At 41.4% G+C, this 20,114-nt stretch overlaps 1 protein-coding gene across 1 annotated transcript in view; it reads left to right on the top strand.

Moving 5' to 3' along the window:
• Positions 1-535: 535 nt before the first annotated feature.
• Positions 536-20,114, top strand: part of LOC130236828 (cGMP-dependent protein kinase 1-like) — a 29,380-nt gene continuing 9,801 nt past the window's right edge. The window contains 13 exon segments of the mRNA XM_056467597.1: positions 536-874; positions 1,516-1,630; positions 1,704-1,870; positions 6,109-6,222; positions 9,059-9,164; positions 10,274-10,337; positions 12,745-12,822; positions 13,533-13,627; positions 13,714-13,779; positions 15,155-15,229; positions 17,510-17,576; positions 17,578-17,607; positions 17,701-17,840. Coding sequence (XP_056323572.1) covers positions 649-874; positions 1,516-1,630; positions 1,704-1,870; positions 6,109-6,222; positions 9,059-9,164; positions 10,274-10,337; positions 12,745-12,822; positions 13,533-13,627; positions 13,714-13,779; positions 15,155-15,229; positions 17,510-17,576; positions 17,578-17,607; positions 17,701-17,840 — 1,343 coding nt within the window. The 5' untranslated portion in view covers positions 536-648.

The raw sequence follows: 20,114 nt of genomic DNA, 5'->3' as shown, positions 1-20,114 counted from the left end.
TGCCACAGCCTACCTGAGTATTGTTGCTGACCATGTCCATCCCTTTATGACCTCAGTGTACCCATCTTCTGATGGCTACTTCCAGCAGGATTACACACCATGTCATAAAGCGTGAATCATCTCAGACTGGTTTCTTGAACATGACAACGAGTTCACTGTACTCAAATGGCCTCCACAGTCACCAGAGCTCAACCCAATAGAGCGCCTTTGTAATGCGGTGGAATGGAAGATTGGCATCATGGATGTGCAGCCGACAAATCTGCAGCAACTACGTGATGCTATCATGTCAATATGGAGCAAAATCTCAGAGGAATATTTACAGTATCTTGTTGAATTTATGCCACGAAGGATTAAGGCAGTTCTGAAGGCAAAAGGAGGTCCAACCCGGTACTAGTAAGGTGTACCTAATAAAGTGGCCGTTAAGTGTATATTTTAACTCTCATTTATAAGAACATTCAGTTTAATAAAAAGCTTTTTTTTGTTATTTTCAAACATAATAGTTAAAGAGTCTACGTTTAAAAGTTAATGATTTAAAACCCTTGTTTGAAGCTTTTGTCAGTGTCGTGATAATACCGCACGTCATGAAAACTAATTCAGCACTGATCATAACATGAAAATCTGATTTCTGGCTAATTTCATTATAGATGTATGATCATCCAGTGGTGTGTTGGCTGGTCTCAGGTGATGATGGGAACTCTCCGCGACCTCCAGTGTGCCCTGCAGACTAAGATTGAGGAGCTGCGGCAGCGGGATGCTCTCATCGATGAGCTGGAGCTGGAGCTGGACACGAAAGATGAACTTATCAGACAGTTACAGAGCGAGCTGGACCGCATCCGACCTGCTCCAGGCCGTCACAGCACTGCAGGGACCACAGGTCAGCTAATCCTCTCGCTTGCTGTTGTACTATTATTAGCACTAATTGTCCAAACAGTCAAAAATGCAAAGCTGACAGAAAAAAATTATATGTTCACATCCGTATATCTGCTTGTCTGTCTCCACCAAAGTTTTTGACTATTTGGCACCAAATAATGGGGAGGTTAGTGTATATTCCATCAGCTGTTTACATTTCTGTCAGCTTTGCATTTAGTTAAAGAATTAATAAACTATTATGGCTAAGAACTGTGTTTTATGTCTAATTATTGGCACCATCTTGTGTCTGAATAATGTGCAGGTTAGTGAATACTCCATCAGCTGTTTTCGTTTCTGTCAGCTTTGTGTTTTTGACTGTTTGGCGCCATCTTGTGTCTGAATAATGCGCAGGTTAGTGTATACTCCATCAGCTGTTTTAGATTCTGTCAGCTTTTGCATTTAATTAACGAATTATTAAACTATTACAGCTCAGAACAATGTTATTTACATTTTGTTAGTAGCTATGTAATAAGTGGTATAAAGTACGTCCAGGCGATTGTTTTTCCAGAATAAAGCCCTTCCGTCTTATACAGCCATGCTCCATTTCACATCACACTTTATTTAGCGATAACAACCTTTTGTATGTACCTTACATCTTATATTTAGCATTACCAGATGAACCTCAGCGCATTAAACGGCAGGCCATATCAGCAGAACCGACAGTGCTGGATCCACATCAGCTCACCCACGTCCATCTCACCAACTACAGCAAGACTGAAGAGTGAGTTAGAGCCTGTAAATCTCCAGCTGATTGTTCATATTTCAGAAAAACAGCACATTTGATTCCCTCGCAGGTCTCGAGAGCTGATCCTGAAGGCTTTGTTGGAGAATGACTTCATGAAGCACCTGGAGGCTGCTCAGATCCACACCATCACCGACTGCATGTATCCCACAACACTGACCCGGGGCTGCTGCGTCATCCAGGAGGGAGATGACGGATCCACTGTGTACGTGCTGGAAGGTGAGCATTCAATTCTGCTGCATTTGTTCTAACCTCTTATAGAAATCTCTGTCATCAGATTTTTTTTTAGCTGAACTCATGATGCTTGGGTTATACTGTATATAAATGGCTCAGGAAATTCTGCTTTTCTGTAGTTACAGTTTACAGTAAACTATTGATGACATTTGTTCAGAGTTTAAATTTAATGTGTTGTCATTTTTGAGCATAAAAATAGCATAAAGATTACGTTTATATTCATTTTTAGACAACACAATACTAATGTTTTAACTTTTTAGAAGAGTTAAGAAGTCAATATCTGGTTGGTGGAGGGAAAAGACCCTGATTTTAACATTTGTTTAATGACTTATTGTGTATACACGCACCGGACACTTTATTAGGTACAACTTACTAGTACCGGGTTGGACCCCATTTTGCCTTCAGAACTGCCTTAATCCTTCGTGGCTTAGATTCAAGAAGATACTGGAAATATTCCTCAGAGATTTTGCTCCATATTGACATGATAGCATCACGCTGTTGCTGCATGTTTGTCGGCTGCACATCCATGATGCAAATCTCCTGTTCCACCACATCCCAAAGGTGCTCTATTGGATTGAGATCTGGTGACTGTGGAGGCCATTTGAGTACATTCAACTCATCGTCATGTTCAAGAAACCAGTCTGAGATTATTCACGCTTTATGATATAGTGTGTAATCCTGCTGGAAGTAGCCATCAGAAGATGGAGACACTGTGGTCATAAAGGGATGGACATGGTCAGCAACAATACTCAGGGAGGCTGTGGCGTTGACATGATGCTCAATTGGTACTAATGGGCCCAAAGTGTGCCAAGAAAACATCCCCCACACCATTACACCACCACCACCAGCCTGAACCGTTGATACAAGGCAGGATGGATCCATGCTTTCATGTTGTTGATGCCAAATTTTGACCCGACCATCCGAATGTGGCAGCAGAAATGGAGACTCATCAGACCAGGCAACGTTTCTCCAATCTTCTATTGTCCAGTTTTGGTGAGCCTGTGTGAATTGTAGCCTCAGTTTCCTGTTCTTAGCTGACAGGAGTGGCACCCGGTGTGTTCTTCTGCTGCTGTAGCCCATCCGCCTCAAGTTTGGACGTGTTGTGTGTTCAGAGATGCTCTTCTGCAGACCTCGGTTGTAACGAGTGCTTATTTGAGTTACTGTTGCCTTACTATCAGCTGGAACCAGTCTGGCCATTCTCCTCTGACCTTTGACATCAACAAGGCATTTGCGTCCACAGAACTGCCACTCACTGGATGTTTCCTCTTTTGACCATTCTCTGTAAACCCTAGACATGGTTGTGCGTGAAAATCCCAGTAGATCAGCAGTTTCTGAAATACTCAGACCAGCCCGTCTGGCACCAACAACCATGCCACGTTCAAATTCACTTAAATCCCCTTTCTTCCCCATTCTGATGCTCAGTTTGAACTGCAGCAGATCATCTTGATCATGTCCACATGCCTAAACGCATTGAGTTGCTGCCATGTGATTGGCTGATTAGAAATTTGCATTAACGAGCAGTTGGACAGGTGTACCTAATAAAGTGGCCGGTGAGTGTATATGCATGCATGTATGTATATATAACACACTTTGACTGTCGAAAAATACAAATAAAACAAAGACAAAATTGAGCTAGTTTAATTTAAATTAGGAACAGATTACAAATGTTTAAAATATGTAATTATTATTACTATTGTAATTATGGCACTCTGGAATTCTTGATTCTGATTGGTCAATAATAACATTTCAAGCTATGCTATTTCCAAGTGTTTATTTTGTTTTGCTGTTATACATTTTTAAAAGACTGATACAATCAAATTGCCTTTAGCCACTGACTTTCAATATATCAAGGAGCGGTTTCAGCTAAATCTCTCTAATTTTCTACTGTAGAAAAAGGTCTGTAAAGACCTGCATAAGATGGTCTGAGGGTGAGTGGATGAACTGCAGAACTTGATCACCAACCTGATATCACAGAGTAGGACATGTTCCTGGATTAACATCTAACATTGATCCTAGAACAACATTCCAATCAGCCAATCAGAATTAAGGGATACATTTACCGTTTATGTTCAGTTTAGGTTTATGGTTAGGATTATGCACTTCTACATGAGTGTTATCCACCTACTATCCTCTGATTTTGGGAATCATTTACAGTTATGGTAGGGGTTTAGGGGTAGGGAATAGGCATGATTACATTTTCCAACCAAAATGATGTTCCAGGATCAATATAGATGTTAATCCAGGATCACATCTTACTTAGCAAAATCTTGATGTGCGATCGTGACATTGTTGTTGAGCTGTGCTGTCCGAAAACAAAGGTGTTTTTGTCATGCTAACATCAGCGAAGTGGCCATTGAATCCACTGGCCTGTTCATCATGTGTTTGTGACAGCAAAACACAAGGAAAACACTTCATGTGGTGTCCTGTTATTTCGTTGCTTTTGCACTGATTGATTGTTAAAAACAGAAAGATGTCGTTATATAATTTTTTTAAGGAGGAATTAGTTACACTAACACAACAAGGCTTTAATTATTTTACAAAGAATTAATTTCTGCTCACAAAAATAATAGTTAAAACTGTAATACTGTAAAAAAAAGATGTAAAATAACTATCTGATGTCCAGAGTGTGAATGTGTGTGAAGTTTCAGCTCAAAACACCACACAAATACTGTTTTAAACTCTCTGAAACTGACCCTTTTAGACTTTGATTCTAATTGTGGCGTTTTGGTGACTGTCGCTTTAAATTCAAATGAGATTCTTTTCAGAAGAGGGCGGAGCTACGAATGCCTGTGTGTCAGCCATAGACTGTAAAATATATGGACGGAGCATCCGTGACGTCACCCATAGGTTTCTGAACACTGCAAAAGAAGCTACAAGTAGGCGCGGCCAACCGTCGCCATTTTGTTCGCGCGTCATCGCACCCACGGCGGGATACCAAACAAGGGCAAAGAGGCGGAGAGTGGGCGGAGCTACAGACGCCTGCTGGCACTTTGCTTAGACCTAGCAGACAGACTTTACTTTGGGAGAAACGCTTAATACTTTATTACCTGCGACTCGTTTGTGTTTTGACCACATGTGCTTGGCTGTACACTATATCAATAAAGTGTTTAGACTTTTAAAAACACTGCTGTAATACATTGAGCCAGTAAACATTGTTCTTATGACGTTTTTCTACAGGAGGAAAACGCAAATTACTTCCAAACACTTCAGATATAGTGTGTGTTAGTAAATGCTGGACTATTGATGAACTCCAGCATAACACTGTATGATAACGCTTCAGACGACTGATCTAGAGCCTACAGCTAATCAATCTGTGACATTCTGGAGTGCTTTAGTTTATAACTTTACTCACATGGGAAACGGAGGCCACATGAATGGTTTGTGAGCACAATTAAGTGCACACAGCATCCCATATCATCTGATAATTGTAAGAAATAAGTCCAAAAGGCAGCTGACTGTGTAAAGCCACATAAAACAACACAAAAATACGATGAATATGCCGAGATCAGTGGCTAATCTGCCGGATTCAGCTGAGGTGAAGTGACGGCGACCAGCGAGACCTAGCTGTCACTCAAGTGGCCACGCCCTTAATTATGCAAACTTAATATAACCTAATATAAAGGAAATGGATGAGTTATAGAAAAATTCACCCCCCTCACAGTTGTCATGGAGGATAATAATAGCTATATGAACCAAAATCGTTCTTTGTACCAGGCTGTAAACCCCTTTTTTTCTGCTGTAAAGTTGGCTATTACAACAGTGGGCTCAATTGCAACTTGCTCTATTATGGAGCCAGGACTAGCGGAACTTTGATGAATTGCAGTTTCAGTTACTTCCGTATTGGCTTCCCGAGAGAGAGCGGGAGGTTGCCGCTTGGTGTCAGCATAGTGGAAGATTGAAAACAAGACTAACGTCCTTTACTAATGAGGGAGAGATGGTCACTAGTGGGCGGGGCTTTCCCCCTCTGATGACACTTACAAAAGGAGAATGTCAATCAAAGTGTTTCTGCAGGCAGTTTTTATTCGAGCATGATTATAATAAATAAAATTAATTAATTGCTTCCACTTATATTCACACACTGCAGCCACACAACTGTGTTTAAACCCCTTATAAAAGAGATTTTTGCATAATAGGCGCCCTTTAAAATAAACCGCTTCCTATGTGAATACATGATAAATGTTATATGATGATGTCGTGTGTGTTGTTGTTGTGTGTTTGTTCAGAGGGGCTGGTGGAGGTCACTAAAGGAGGACAGAAGCTCTGCAGCATTGAACCGGGGAAGGTGTTCGGTGAACTGGCCATACTGTACAACTGCACACGCACAGCCTCCGTCACCGGTGAGATTCTCTGTGCATATGCGTGCATGTGTGTACATACGTCAAACCTGGAGTATTAAAAAAAAGCTGACTATTTCACAAAATCACACAAGCTTGAGGCTGTTTTCTTGAATATCGGCACGAGCACCATCACAAACATCATACTGAGCTTTTATTAAATATTATACTGAACTTCTAGAACTTATCTTATTCAAGAGTTCAACAAACATAGTGAGTGAGTGAGGAGAGGTGTGAACTGCTACTGAACACTACATGCACTCAACACTCGCAGCTTTGCTCACATAGCTGAAAGGGAGGAGCTATAGGATGTTAATTAGAAGGGGAGGAGCTTTTGGCCACCAAATGGAAGGGGAGGGGCTATTGCTCACTTATTGAAAGGGAAGGGGCTATCTGGCACTGATTGGAAGAGGAGGAGCTATCAGTATTTTTTAATTAAATGGGAGGATCTACTGGCCACTTATTAAAATGGGAGGAGCTATTGGCCCGCTAAATGGAAATGGAGGGGCTATTACTTGCTGATTGAAAGGGGAGGAAGTATTGGGCAGTAATTGGAAGGGGAGGGCCTATCGAGCGCTAATTGGAAGGGGAGGAGCTAGTAGCCACTATACAGTAAGAGGAGGGGCTATTACTCACTAATTGAAATGGGAGGAGCTATCTGGCACTGATTGGAAGAGGAGGAGCTATCAGTCTTTTTTAATTCAATGGGAGGATCTACTGGCTACTTATTGAAATGGAAGGAGCTATTGGCCACTAAATAAAAGGGAGGGGCTATTACTCGCTAATTGAAAGGGGAGGAGCTATTGGGCAGTAACAGTAAGGGGAGGGCCTATCGGGCACTAATTGGAAGGGGAGGAGCTATTAGCCAGTAAATGGAAAGGGTAGGGCTATTACTCACTAATTGAAAGGGGAGGAGCTTTTGGGCAGTAATGGCAAGGGGAGGGCCTGTCGGGCGCTAATTGGAAGGGAAGGAGCTATTGCTCACTTATTGAAAGGCAAGGGCTCTAATGGGAAGAGGAGGAGCTATCAGTATTTTTTAATTAAATGAGAGGATCTACTGGCCACTTATTGAAATGGGAGGAGCTATTGGCCACTAAATTGAAAGCGACGGGCAATTACTCACTAATCGAAAGGGGAGTAGCTATTGGGCAGTAATAGCAAGGGGAGGGCCTATTGGGCGCTAATTGGAATGGGAGGAGCTATTAGCCACTAAACGGAAAGAGAAGGGCTATTACTCACTAATTGAAAAAGGAGGAGCTATCTGGCACTGATTGGAAGAGGAGCTATCAGTCTTTTTTTATTTAATGGGAGGATCTACTGGCCACTTATTGAAATGGGAGGAGCTATTGGCCACTAAATAGAAAGGGAGGGGCTATTACTCGCTAATTGAAAGGGGAGGAGCTATTGGGAAGTAATAGCAAGGGGAGGGCCTATCGAGCACTAATTGGAAGGGAAGGAGCTATTGGCCACTAAATGGAAAGGGAAGGGCTATTACTCACTAATTGCAAGGGGAGGAGCTATTGGGTGGTAATCAGAAGGGGAGGAGCTATTGGGTGCTAATTGAAAGTGAAAGAGCTATCGGGTAGTAAACGGAAGGGGAGGAGCTATTGGGCACTTATTGGAAAGGGAGGAGCTATTGGCCACTAAATGGAAAGGGAGGGGCAATTGCTCACTTATTGAAAGGGAAGGGCTCTAATGGGAAGAGGAGAAGCTATCAGTATTTTTTAATTAAATGAGAGGATCTACTGGCCACTTATTGAAATGGGAGGAGCTATTGGCCACTAAATTGAAAGGGAGGGGCAATTACTCATCGAAAGGGGAACTAATCGAAAGGGGAGTAGCTATTGGGCAGTAATAGCAAGGGGAGGGCCTAGCGCTAATTAAAAGAAGAAGAGTTATTGGCCACATAATGGAAAGGAAGGGGCTATTACTCACTAACTGAAAGAGGAGGAGCTATCTGGCACTGATTGGAAGAGGAGGAGCTATCAGTCTTTTTTAATTAAATGGGAGGATCTACTGGCCACTTATTGAAATGGGAGGAGCTATTGGCCACTAAATAGAAAGGGGGGGGCTATTGCTCGTTCATTGAAAGGGGAGGAGCTATTAGGCAGCAATAGGAAGGGGAGGGCCTATCGGGCGTAATTGGAAGAGGAGGAGCTATTAGCCACTAAATGGAAAGGGTGGGGCTATTACTCACTAATTGAAAGTAGAAAACCTACTGGGCGGTAAACGGAAGGGGAGGAGCTATTGGGCACTTATTGGAAAGGAAGGAGCTATTGGCCACTAAATGGAAAGGGAGAGGCTATTGCTCACTCATTGAAAGGGAAGGGGCTATCTGGCTCTAATGGGAAGTTGAGGAGCTATCAGTCTTTTTTAATTAAATGGGAGGATCTACTGGTCACTTATTGAAATGGGAGGAGCTACTGGCCACTAAATTGAAAGGAAGGGGCTATTAATCACAAAACAAAAGGGGAGGAGCTATCGAGAGGTAATCGGAGGAGGAGGAGCTATCAGATTTTAAATAAACTGGAGGATAGGATAGGTAGGGTAGGTTTAAATGTGTTTTTTTAAGTTGTTGAGTAAAGTGCTATATAAAATAAAGTTTATTATTATTATTATTAATATTTTAATAATAATATTAATAATAATAATAATAATGTTTATCATTACTATTGTTATTAAAATAATATTATTTTTAGCATTCATATTAATGTTAATATTAATATTTATGTTAATAATAAATTATTTGACCTTTAACTTGAAATTAGGATTAGATTAGGATTAGATTAGGAACTGCACAGTATTAGGACTGATTTCCTTCTGTATTGTCTTCTGTCAGCTCTGACAGATATAAAGCTGTGGGCCATTGACCGGCAGGGTTTCCAGACCATCATGATGAGGACGGGCCTGCTTAAGCATTCAAACTACATGCAGTTCTTGAGGAGGTAAAACCCTTACACTATAAAAATCCCACATTTGAAAGCCAAAGTAAGCATGGGTCAGTATAAGATTCTGGCAATATGATAACCTTGAATAACAATATCAAGGTATCCCAGTATTGTGGTTACTGCTCTAAAATGTGTTCTTTTTTAAAGTCTGAACAAAATGACAATTCTAAAAAAAAAAAGACAATTCTGTCTAAATATTTAAAACAAATCATTGACTTCTGCTGTCTTCATTAGTTTCAAGACTCATTACAACTTGAAAAGGCATCTTTGGAGATCTTTCTTTGCAAATCAAGCATATGGATGGCAGCACGGTGGCTCACAGCAACAAGGATGCTGGTTCGAGCCCCGGCTGAGCCAGTTATTTCTGAGTGGAGTTTGCATGTTCTCCCTGTGTTGGCGTGGGTCCATTGGCCGATCACCATGACAAAGAATCAGTACTCGGTATCGGCTGATCACCATGACAAAGAATCAGTACTCGGTATCGGCTGATCACCATGACAAAGAATCAGTACTCGGTATCGGCTGATCACCATGACAAAGAATCAGTACTCGGTATCGGCTGATCACCGTGACAAAGAATCAGTACTTGGTATCGGCTGATCACCATGAAAATGAACCAGTACTCGGTATCGGCTGATCACCATGACAAAGAATCAGTACTCCGTATCGGCTGATCACCATGAAAATGAATCAGTACTCGGTATCGGCTGATCACCATGACAAAGAATCAGTACTCCGTATCGGCTGATCACAATGACAAAGAATCAGTACTCCGTATCGGCTGATCACCATGAAAATGAATCAGTACTCGGTATCGGCTGATCACCATGACAAAGAATCAGTACTCCGTATCGGCTGATCACAATGACAAAGAATCAGTACTCCGTATCGGCTGATCACCATGACAAAGAATCAGTACTCCGTATCGGCTGATCACAATGACAAAGAATCAGTACTCCGTATCGGCTGATCACCATGACAAAGAATCAGTACTCGTATCGGCTGATCACCATAACAAAGAATCAGTAATAGGTATCGGCTGCGAAAATCCTGATCGGAGCATCACTATAAATCAGTGTTGTGTTTCTGACTGTGTGTGTTTTCAGTGTGCCGTCCTTCAAGACTCTGACTGAAGATGTGCTGAGCAAACTCGCAGATGTTCTGGAAGAGGTGAGCGCTTTCATCAGTGCTTGTGTGTATAATTAGCATGGCCAGACAGAATCTGTGCACTTTTTTTTGCGATTTCTGTGCAGAATTTTGTACAAAATGTAATACAAAAACAGATCTATTTTTCTATTGTCATGAAGGCTGTACACAGTTAATAAACAACAGTAGCTATGTTTCCATCCAAAAACGTGAAATAAATGTATGCGCAAAACTGGAATATGGCATAAAAGACATGCGAATAAAGCAGCGTTTCCATCCAACGAGTCAAAGAGAACAAAGTCATCACTTCCTGATTAACTGGTGCCGAATATCAACAGTAAAAACAGAATTTGCTGCAGTAGGAGAAGCTGGCTGCATCAATCTTTTCTTTATTTAATAAATGACTTGTGCCTCAGAAGACAAATACAGACATGCAGTAAACATGTGGTGGCATTTGAAGACGCGGAGCACAGATGCTCTTGACAGTTCTGAAGGTCCTTAATAACATGATAACACTAATACTAAAACAGTTACAGTGTTTTAGAATGACCAAAACAACATTTCAGATGTTTACAGTGCACTCAGCTTGCTGGTTTGTCCATTCACACACATTTTCATCATCACATTGCAACACCTCGTCCTCTTGAATTGGTATTACTCTGAGGGGTTCTACAGAAATTTGGCTGACTGAATAAACACTCTCTTGAAACAAATTATAGCAAGTGTAAACTCTTTTTATTTTACCCACATGTGTTGTTTTAGCATCAAACGAAAAACACCAATCACAACAACAACAAAAAACTATTTTATAATGACAGAACCTAAATAGTCTTTCTGAATAAAGTCAGAGACCACTAATCCTTACGAGCACTTGAGAGCGTTGCAATAATTTCCTCTCCGATATCCTGTCACTCCTTAGAAAAGAGACCATTGTTGTATGCAGGAAAGCAGTCAAGTTGCCCTCTGTTTGAGTGAGATGAAGTTGCTCCCCGAGAAGTTGGATAAGCTTAGTATTGCTTAAACTCATAGTGAAAACAGCAAGCCCTTTAATTGAGCGATAACTGCAACAGTTCTCGAACACTGGACTGAATGTGAAGGTGATACATGTGGTGTACACTCTACCAAACACTCATTCTTACTCTATGGTAAGTGGCTCTTTATAAGGGTGCAAATCAACCTAGTGGAATTAGTATTACAACCTATTGGAAGCAGTATAACATGTCAACATACCAAACAACTCATTCATTCATTCATTTTCTTTTCAGCTTAGTCCCTTTATTAATCCGGGGTCGCCACAGTGGAATGAACCGCCAACTTATCCAGCACATGTTCTACGCAGCGGATGCTCTTCCTGCCGCAACCCATCTCTGGGAAACATCCATACACACTCACTCACACTCATACACTACGGACAATTTAGCCTTCCCAATTCACCTGTACTGCATGTCTTTGGACTGTGGGGGAAACCGGAGCACCTGGAGGAAACCCACGTGAACGCAGGGAGAACATGCAAACTCCACACAGAAACGCCAACTGACCCAGCAAAGGCTCGAACCAGCGACCTTCTTGCTGTGAGGCGACAGCACTACCTACTGCGCCACTGCGTCGCCCCATACCAAACAATACACTATGCAAAAAATAAATTAATTAATCTGAAAATAATAATAGTAACATTTAACAGTTACAACATGATCTCTTATAACAAAATCACATGACTTTTTTTAAGGCGCACGCTGGAATTTCTTTGGTAAAAGTGTTTCCATCGCAGTTTATGGCCGTCTTATAAACTCGAATAAAAAGTTTATCCTACTAAGTAATGTGCATACTGTCATGATTACCAGCGATCTCTAACCACCAGAGGTCGCTGGTAAGCACTCACCTTCACAATAACCTATGGACTACAAATCCGCCATTCATGGACTACATTTTCATACATGCACTCCGTTCACAAACACACATGCTTCCTCATTTTCACTGATTACACTTGCACCAGCTGAGGATTGTCAAAGACTGATTACACACACTATTTAAACAGCACACACACACTCACTTCCTCTGCCGAGTCTTGTTATCTGTATAGTGACACTACAACGCGTTTCCCTTAGTCTTGTTCCTCCGTGTTTTGATCTTTGCCTGGTTTCCCTTTCTCCTTGTCTGCCGCCTGTATACCGACCTCTCGCCTGTGACTGATTACGATTCTGGACTGCCGTCATACATCTGTTTGCACCTGTGTTGACCATTGCCTCCCTGAGTTTGAATAAACCTGCACGTGGATCCTAACCTTCAGTTGTCTCTGTCACTCCCCGTGTTACACATACGGCTTTATGCATATTTTCAAAATGTTTGCGCATATCCAAAATAGGTGGATGGAAACATAGCTAGTTATCCTTTGGGTCAGTTTTGTTAACATTAAAGTTGTTTTACTGCTCAGAGTCGCTACAGTGACGGCGACTTCATCATCCGCCAAGGCGCCACCGGAGACACGTTCTTCATCATCAGCGACGGTCAGGTCAGAAAACAGCCTTTCTCATGTCTTTTCTCAATATTAGCACCAATACACACTTATTCACACACACACTCATACACTACGGTCAAATTAGTTTAATTAATCAATTCCCCTATAGCGCATGTGTTTGGACTGTGGGGGAAACCGGAGCACCCGGAGGAAATTCACGCCTACATGGGGAGAACATGCAAACTCCACACAGAAATGCCAACTGACCCAGCCGGGACTCGAACCAGTGACCTTCTTGCTGTGAAGCGACTAAAATATCCCCAATCCTACCCAAAACCTAAACCCACTACCTTACTAACTATTAATAAACAGTTAATTAGTAGTTTATTAAGCTAGTAGTGTTAGTTAATGGTTTGTTAATAGCGTTAATTGTGACCTAAACTAAAGTGTTACCCATATTTTTAATTCCAATGGATAGAAAGCAAATGTACAAAGCCAAGATTATGAAGTGACTGAAAAACACATTGATTTCTAGTAGCACTGACAGCAAAACTATCAGTTCCTCAATCTCTAATGAATCATTTTAGCCTGGTTGTTAGCCTGTTCTGAAGCAGGCTAGCTGCAAAGAGCAAATCTCCATTGAACTTCATGTAATTCAGCCTGCTTTTATGCAACTGAGTCAATGCCAAATTCAGCCAAAATAGTCATAAAATCTCAGGATAATCTCTTACCTTGCTTTTGCCATCTGGTGTTTGGGTTCACAGGTGAGAGTCACGCAGCAGAAATCAGCCAATGAAGAGCCAGTATTTCTGTCCACGCTCAGCAGAGGAGACTGGTTTGGAGAACAGGCTCTCGAAGGGTCGGTCAGGAGCTGTGAAATATGAACATGTGGTAGATGAGCAGGTTATTACTGTCATAATAAGACTGAACTCGTTATGTTGACAGGGAAGATGTGCGTACAGCGAACGTGACGGCTGTTGGAGAAGTGACGTGTCTGGTTGTGGACAGAGAGTGAGGAGCTCAACAATCACTGGCAGCAAAACTGTCAAAAACAACCTGAACAGCTATCACTTACAATAATAATCATCAACTCTCGCTGTCAAAATCAATACTATAGTAACTGAGAACATAACTGTACAAATCAGTCAGTCAGACAATCAGTAAATTAATCAATGAATAAACGAGTAAATCAATCAATGAATCAATCAACCAAACAGTTGATGAATCCATTACTCAGTCAGTCAACCAATCAGTCAACCAATCAGTCAATCAATCAATCAATCAATCAATCAATCAATCAATCAATCAATCAATCAATCAATCAATCAATCAATCAATCAATCAATCAATCAATATGTCAGTGAGCCAGTCAATCAACAAATTGGTCAGTCAGTCAATCAGTCATTGAGTCAGTGAATTAATCAATCCGTCAGTAAGTCAGTCAATAAATAAATTGGTCAATCAGTTATTGAGTCAGTGAATCACTCAATCAATTAATCAATCAAACAATCAATTGATGAATTAAGTAATCAATCAGTCAGTCAATCAATTAGTCAAACAATCAATAAGTTGTTTAGTCGATCAATCAGTCAGTCAGTCAATAAATTAGTCAGACAGTTAGAGTGAGTCAATCAAACAAACAAACAAGCAAACAAACAAACAATCAATTAATGAATCAACTAATCAGTCAGTCAATCGATTGGTCAAACAATCAATCAGTCGCTCAGTCGATCAGTCAGTCAGTCAATTAATCAGAAAGTTAAACCATGTCACTCATTCAACCAATCAACCAATCAATCAATCAATCAATCAATCAATCAATCAATCAATCAATCAATCAATCAATCAGACAGTCAGTAAATCAGTTTATCAACCAATCATTAATCAATCGCTCAATGAACTGGAAAGTCAATGCATCAGTCAATCAATCAATCAATCAATCAATCAATCAATCAATCAGTCAGTCAGTCAGTAAATCAGTTTATCAACCAATCATTAATCAATCGCTGAATCAACTGGAAAGTCACTGCATCAATCAATCAATCAATTAATCAATCAATCAATCAAATCAATTAATCAGTAAGTCAGTTAATCAACCAACCAACCAATCAAGTAATCAATCAATCAATCAACTGCAAAGTCAATACATCAGTTAATCAACCAATCGATCAGTCAATCAATTATTGATTAACCAATCAAAATAAACGAACCTTAAAATTAAAACTTGATTTCATTTTGTCATAAATATGTGTTTGAAACCTTTTTAATTGGACAATAAGTGTTATTGATAATCAATAACCGCTGTATAGTCATCATATTATCTGATTGGTGAAATCCAGCATCTCTCCTTCTCCTAGTCATGTGTGTTTGTCCTGCTCTCTTTCAGGTCCTTTAAGCAGCTGATCGGCGGTCTGGACAGTGTGAGCAGTCGGCTGTGTGAGAGCGAAGAGATCAAGGCCATGTGAGCCACGTTTTCTTCCAATATTTCAGAAAAAAACAGAAATCAGCCACAATTCAGACCAATCACAGGACGTTCTCGCTCCAGCCAATCACGGTTTACCCTACAGTCATTGTTGATTCTTACATGGCAGATTCTTTTAACGTTTAATCATAATAAACCTCATTTAAATGCGGTTTAATTTAAATAGCAGGCAAGCAATAATTGAACTTTAATATAATAGTATGCCTGCCAATCACTGCATCATTGGTAATTCAGAATAAGGTTTGGGGGCTTACGCTTCTGATGTGTTGTTAAAAGCCCCTGATCTTTTGGAATTTGTTGCACTTAAAACAATAGGTTGCATAACATTTATTTTGTTAAGTTCTTAATGAATCACGCCCATTCCACGTAACGCAGCATTTGTGTTGGGTACTTAAATACGCTTATTTCACGCGGCCGCCATTTTAAAGAACCAAAGCGAGGCTGTGGTGGGAAGAAACGCGGAAGTATAGGACCAGCACTGTAAACATTGCAGTGACATGCTGTGGACTACAAACCTCCAGGTGTTGCCGAGATTTCAAAATACAGATATGGTGTAAACATCACTTTAATATCAGTCAGTACGTTTAATTTAAACAATTAAAGCAATTTAGCATCAAACAACATCACAAGCTCTGTAAGAGTAATATGCTCAAGTGTCCTCCTAGGCTTCAGTTCATGGCAGCAGGTAAACAGAGGGGACGCTTCCCTGCTTCAGCCTATGTAACTTGGTGAGCGATAAACACTGCAGTCCTCTGTAGCACACCCTCGTGTTGTCCCGGTACTGAAGTTTTAAAACAGTCTAATTCCCGCTAAGTTAAAATTGAAGCGCCGCTGAGCGCGGATGACTCGACTGATCTTCACGGCTGCTTCGCGATCCAGTCTCCATGTATCTTGTGTTTGCACTCAGTTTACCGCTCTTCACCCAGTGCAAACACAGATACACGGAGACTGGAGCGCAAGCGCGAAACAGCCATAAGGATCAGTAGAGTCATCAAGCAGATCGCTCGGCTGTGTTTGTGCTCAGTAAACAGCGGAGGGTGAACTGATGACCTTCTCGGCCAATCACAAGCATATCTGTTGAGCACGTGAACACAATGGCCAATCAGCGCTGTTTTAAGAAAGCCATCAACAGTGCTTTAAATGTTAGCGGGAAATTGACAAATTTTCTTTTAATTCAGTAACGTGACAAGTCTAATAAAGTGAAAGAATCAGTTCATTAACTGGAGTTTGATAAATGGCATCTAAAACGTGTGTTTGGGAAAGAAACCGTTAGCTAACTAGTGCCGTTTCCCTTAACTTAGCTGAAAATGAGCTCTGATATCCCTTTATATTTTCACCATTCATTCAGAACGGACCTTCGGGTCACTCAGAAGGCGGTGAAATGATAAATTTGTGTCTCTTTCTATTCGCTGATAAGATATACAGCCAAGTACACAACGTTCTAATGTAACTCCCAACGATACTTCCGGGTTTCTTCCCACCGCAGCCTCGATTTTGCTTTTAAAAATGGCAGCCGCGTGAAATCAGTCTATAGTCAGCTGTTCAGCAGTACCTGTTTCTACCAGCAGGTGGGAGTGGGACTGTTGTCACATGGCAAGTGTTAAAAAAATCCCACCACTGCACTGTCTTCATTATTTTGAGGAGCTGAAGCTGAAGAGGTAATAATACAACTGTTTCACAAAACTGAATAGTTTTGTCATTGTCAATAGTCAGTGTCATGTTCAAGAAACCAGTCTGAGATGATTCATGCTGGAAGTAGCCATCAGAAGATGGGTACACTGTAGTCATAAAGGCATGGACATGGTCAGCAACAACACTCAGGTAGACTGTGGCCTAGACACAATTCTCAATTGGTACTAATAGGCCCAAAGGGCAGCCTATCCGCCTCAAGGTTGGATGTGTTGTGTGTTCAGAGATGCTCTTCTGCAGACCTCGGTTGTATCGAGTGCTTATTTGAGTTACTGTTGCCTTTCTATCAGCTGGAACCAGTCTGGTCATTCTCCTCTGACCTCTGGCATCAACAAGGCATTTGCGCTTACAGAATATCACTGGATATTTCCTCTTCTTTCAGACCATTCTCTGTAAACCCTAGAGATGGTTGTGCGTGAAAATCCCAGATCAGCAGTTTCTGAAATACTCAGACCAGCCCGTCTGGCATCACTAGTGCATTGTGTCTGACATCATCAGGGCTGCATCCAGACACTATTGCAGGTATTAGTGGATCAACATATACTTATGGAATAATGTGTCTCTCCACAGGCTGCAAGCTGAGGCTTCGTTCTTCTCCAGGCTGCGTCTCAGTGATTTCCGTGTGGTCTGTACTCTAGGGTGTGGGGGGATTCAGCCGTGTGGAGCTGGTAAGATACACACACACATACACACACTGGAGAGAGAGACTGTGTGTTGAGTTCACTGAGTGTGTGTGTGTGTGTGTGTGTGTGTGTGTGCAGGTGCAACTGAAGGAGCATCAGAGTCGCTCGTTTGCTCTGAAGGTCCTAAAGAAGAGACACATTCTGGACAGCAGCCAACAGGGGCACATCCTGTCTGAGAGACGCATCATGATGGAGGCGCACAGTCCCTTCACTGTCAGGTACACACACACGCACAGCCAACAGGGGCACATCCTGTCTGAGAGACGCATCATGATGGAGGCACACAGTCCCTTCACCGTCAGGTACACACACACACACGCACAGCCAACAGGGGCACATCCTGTCTGAGAGACGCATCATGATAGAGGCGCACAGTCCCTTCACCGTCAGGTACACACACACACACACACACACGCACAGCCAACAGGGGCACATCCTGTCTGAGAGACGCATCATGATAGAGGCGCACAGTCCCTTCACCGTCAGGTACACACACACACACACACACGCACAGCCAACAGGGGCACATCCTCTCTGAGAGACGCATCATGATGGAGGCGCACAGTCCCTTCACCGTCAGGTACACACACTCACACCATCAAAAAACACACACAAAACACCATCAGGTACAACACACACAACTTTGACCAGCTGAATCGAATGCGATCACTCGACTGAATGGGTGATATCAGCTGATAAATATGGGCCAGTAGGGGTCTTCTACGCCTACTAGTAGGCTCAGAAGGCTGTAATCATCCATCCACATGGCTAATTAGCTATATATCCCATATGGCTGTGGCTGGGAGTTAACGAGAATTATTTATATTATTTATTAAATCTCCCATTAATTGTATTTTATTAACGTCTACCCCAACCCTAAACCATCACAGTAATGTAAAAACAGATCTTCTCTATTAGTATAGCTGATTAAACATGTGGATGGATGATAACAGCCTTCTGAGCCAACCAGTAGATGCAGAAGGCCCATACTGGCCCATATCTATCAGCTGATATGTGACCCAGGTAGCATGTCTGAATTCATAATATTCGCAAATCAGTGTGTGAGAAAGACCCGGATGACCTACTACTTCTGGCAAGATTCTGAAGTGTGCATGTAATGGACACTAGGCTATCCCATAATGCACTGTGAGAGAATTCATAAATGGGAGTGAAGCGACGCAACTAACACGAGGAGGTCACATGATCATGACTAATGGCAGATGTTGTACTCCATTTATACTACTAAAAGTCATATTATTCACCTTGTTCTCTGTTAAATTCAATTCAATTCACCTTTACTTGTATAGCACTTTTACAATGTAGATTGTGTCAAAGCAGCTTCACATAAAAGGTCACAGTAAATTGGAACAGTGTAGTTCAGTTTGTAGTGTTTAAGTTCAGTTCAGTTTAGCTCAGTTTATAGACAGCCTCAAACAGATCTATAAGGGCAAAAAGAAACTCATGATGTTGGTACGGGAACGTTTCGGTTAAAACTTGCCTTGTTATGAGGCCCCCATTCTTCTTTCATTCTCCATTTACTTAAGGCATTATTTTATCTTCTTTATTCTCTGTGTACGAGCGGGCGCAGCTATTTGAATCTTTTTGGCTCGAGACGTCCAGTCTCATTCACTTCCATTCATTTTTAGAAGTTAAAAACAGCTCGTTCTGCTGCTTGATGTTGCAAACTGACATTTTCTTATTATATTATTCTACTTTGTCTGTATTGTCATGCAAACACTTGTTTGTAGGGTAAGTAGTTTGACCGTTTTCTGCCATTTATTATTCCTAGTCATTTCTCCTATAGGCGACTGAATCGGAAGTTCAAAAACGAGCGCACTTCCCCATTGAAGAATGAAGTCAATATAGAAGGCACTTTTCTAACAGCCATGCAGTAAATTCTAATTCAGATGTACACAACCTGACTTTAGTCTTGTCTCCTATACAAGTTTTAGGAACAACAAATAATAACTTGACTTCTAGTAGCTCATTTGGTATCAGAAGTGGCTTATATGAAAGGCAAAGGCCTCTAGATTACGCTTATTTGAGCACAATAAAATATGATCATGCCTTGATTATTAATGATTTCATTAGGGGAGTAAGGTCTAACTTTAATTGCACAAAAGTCTCATCACTGAACCTTCAATAATGTCCAGTATAGAATATGTGGTGATGCTGCAGTGGAAACAGAATGAATATTGTGTCTGACTCCATCATGAGCTTAGAGGACTGCATCCATACATCTCTGCAATGACTCAAATCACTGATTAATAAAGTCATCTGGAATGGCAAAGAAAGCCTTCTTGCAGGACTCCCAGAGTTCATCAAGAGTCTTTAGATTCATCTTCAACACCTCCTCCTTCATCTTACCCCAGAGATGCTCAATAATGTTCATTTCATGAGTTCACACTTAGCTGATGATTGATTATAAAGCTTGTTTGGCATGGTGTCCTGGGAGAGAGCCCTGAGCTTATAAGGCCCTCAAGCCCGGGGCT

This window comes from Danio aesculapii, chromosome 10 (genome assembly GCF_903798145.1).
Source record: "Danio aesculapii chromosome 10, fDanAes4.1, whole genome shotgun sequence".
In the NCBI taxonomy this organism is placed as follows: domain Eukaryota; kingdom Metazoa; phylum Chordata; class Actinopteri; order Cypriniformes; family Danionidae; genus Danio; species Danio aesculapii.
This window is presented reverse-complemented; position numbering and strand designations above follow the sequence as displayed.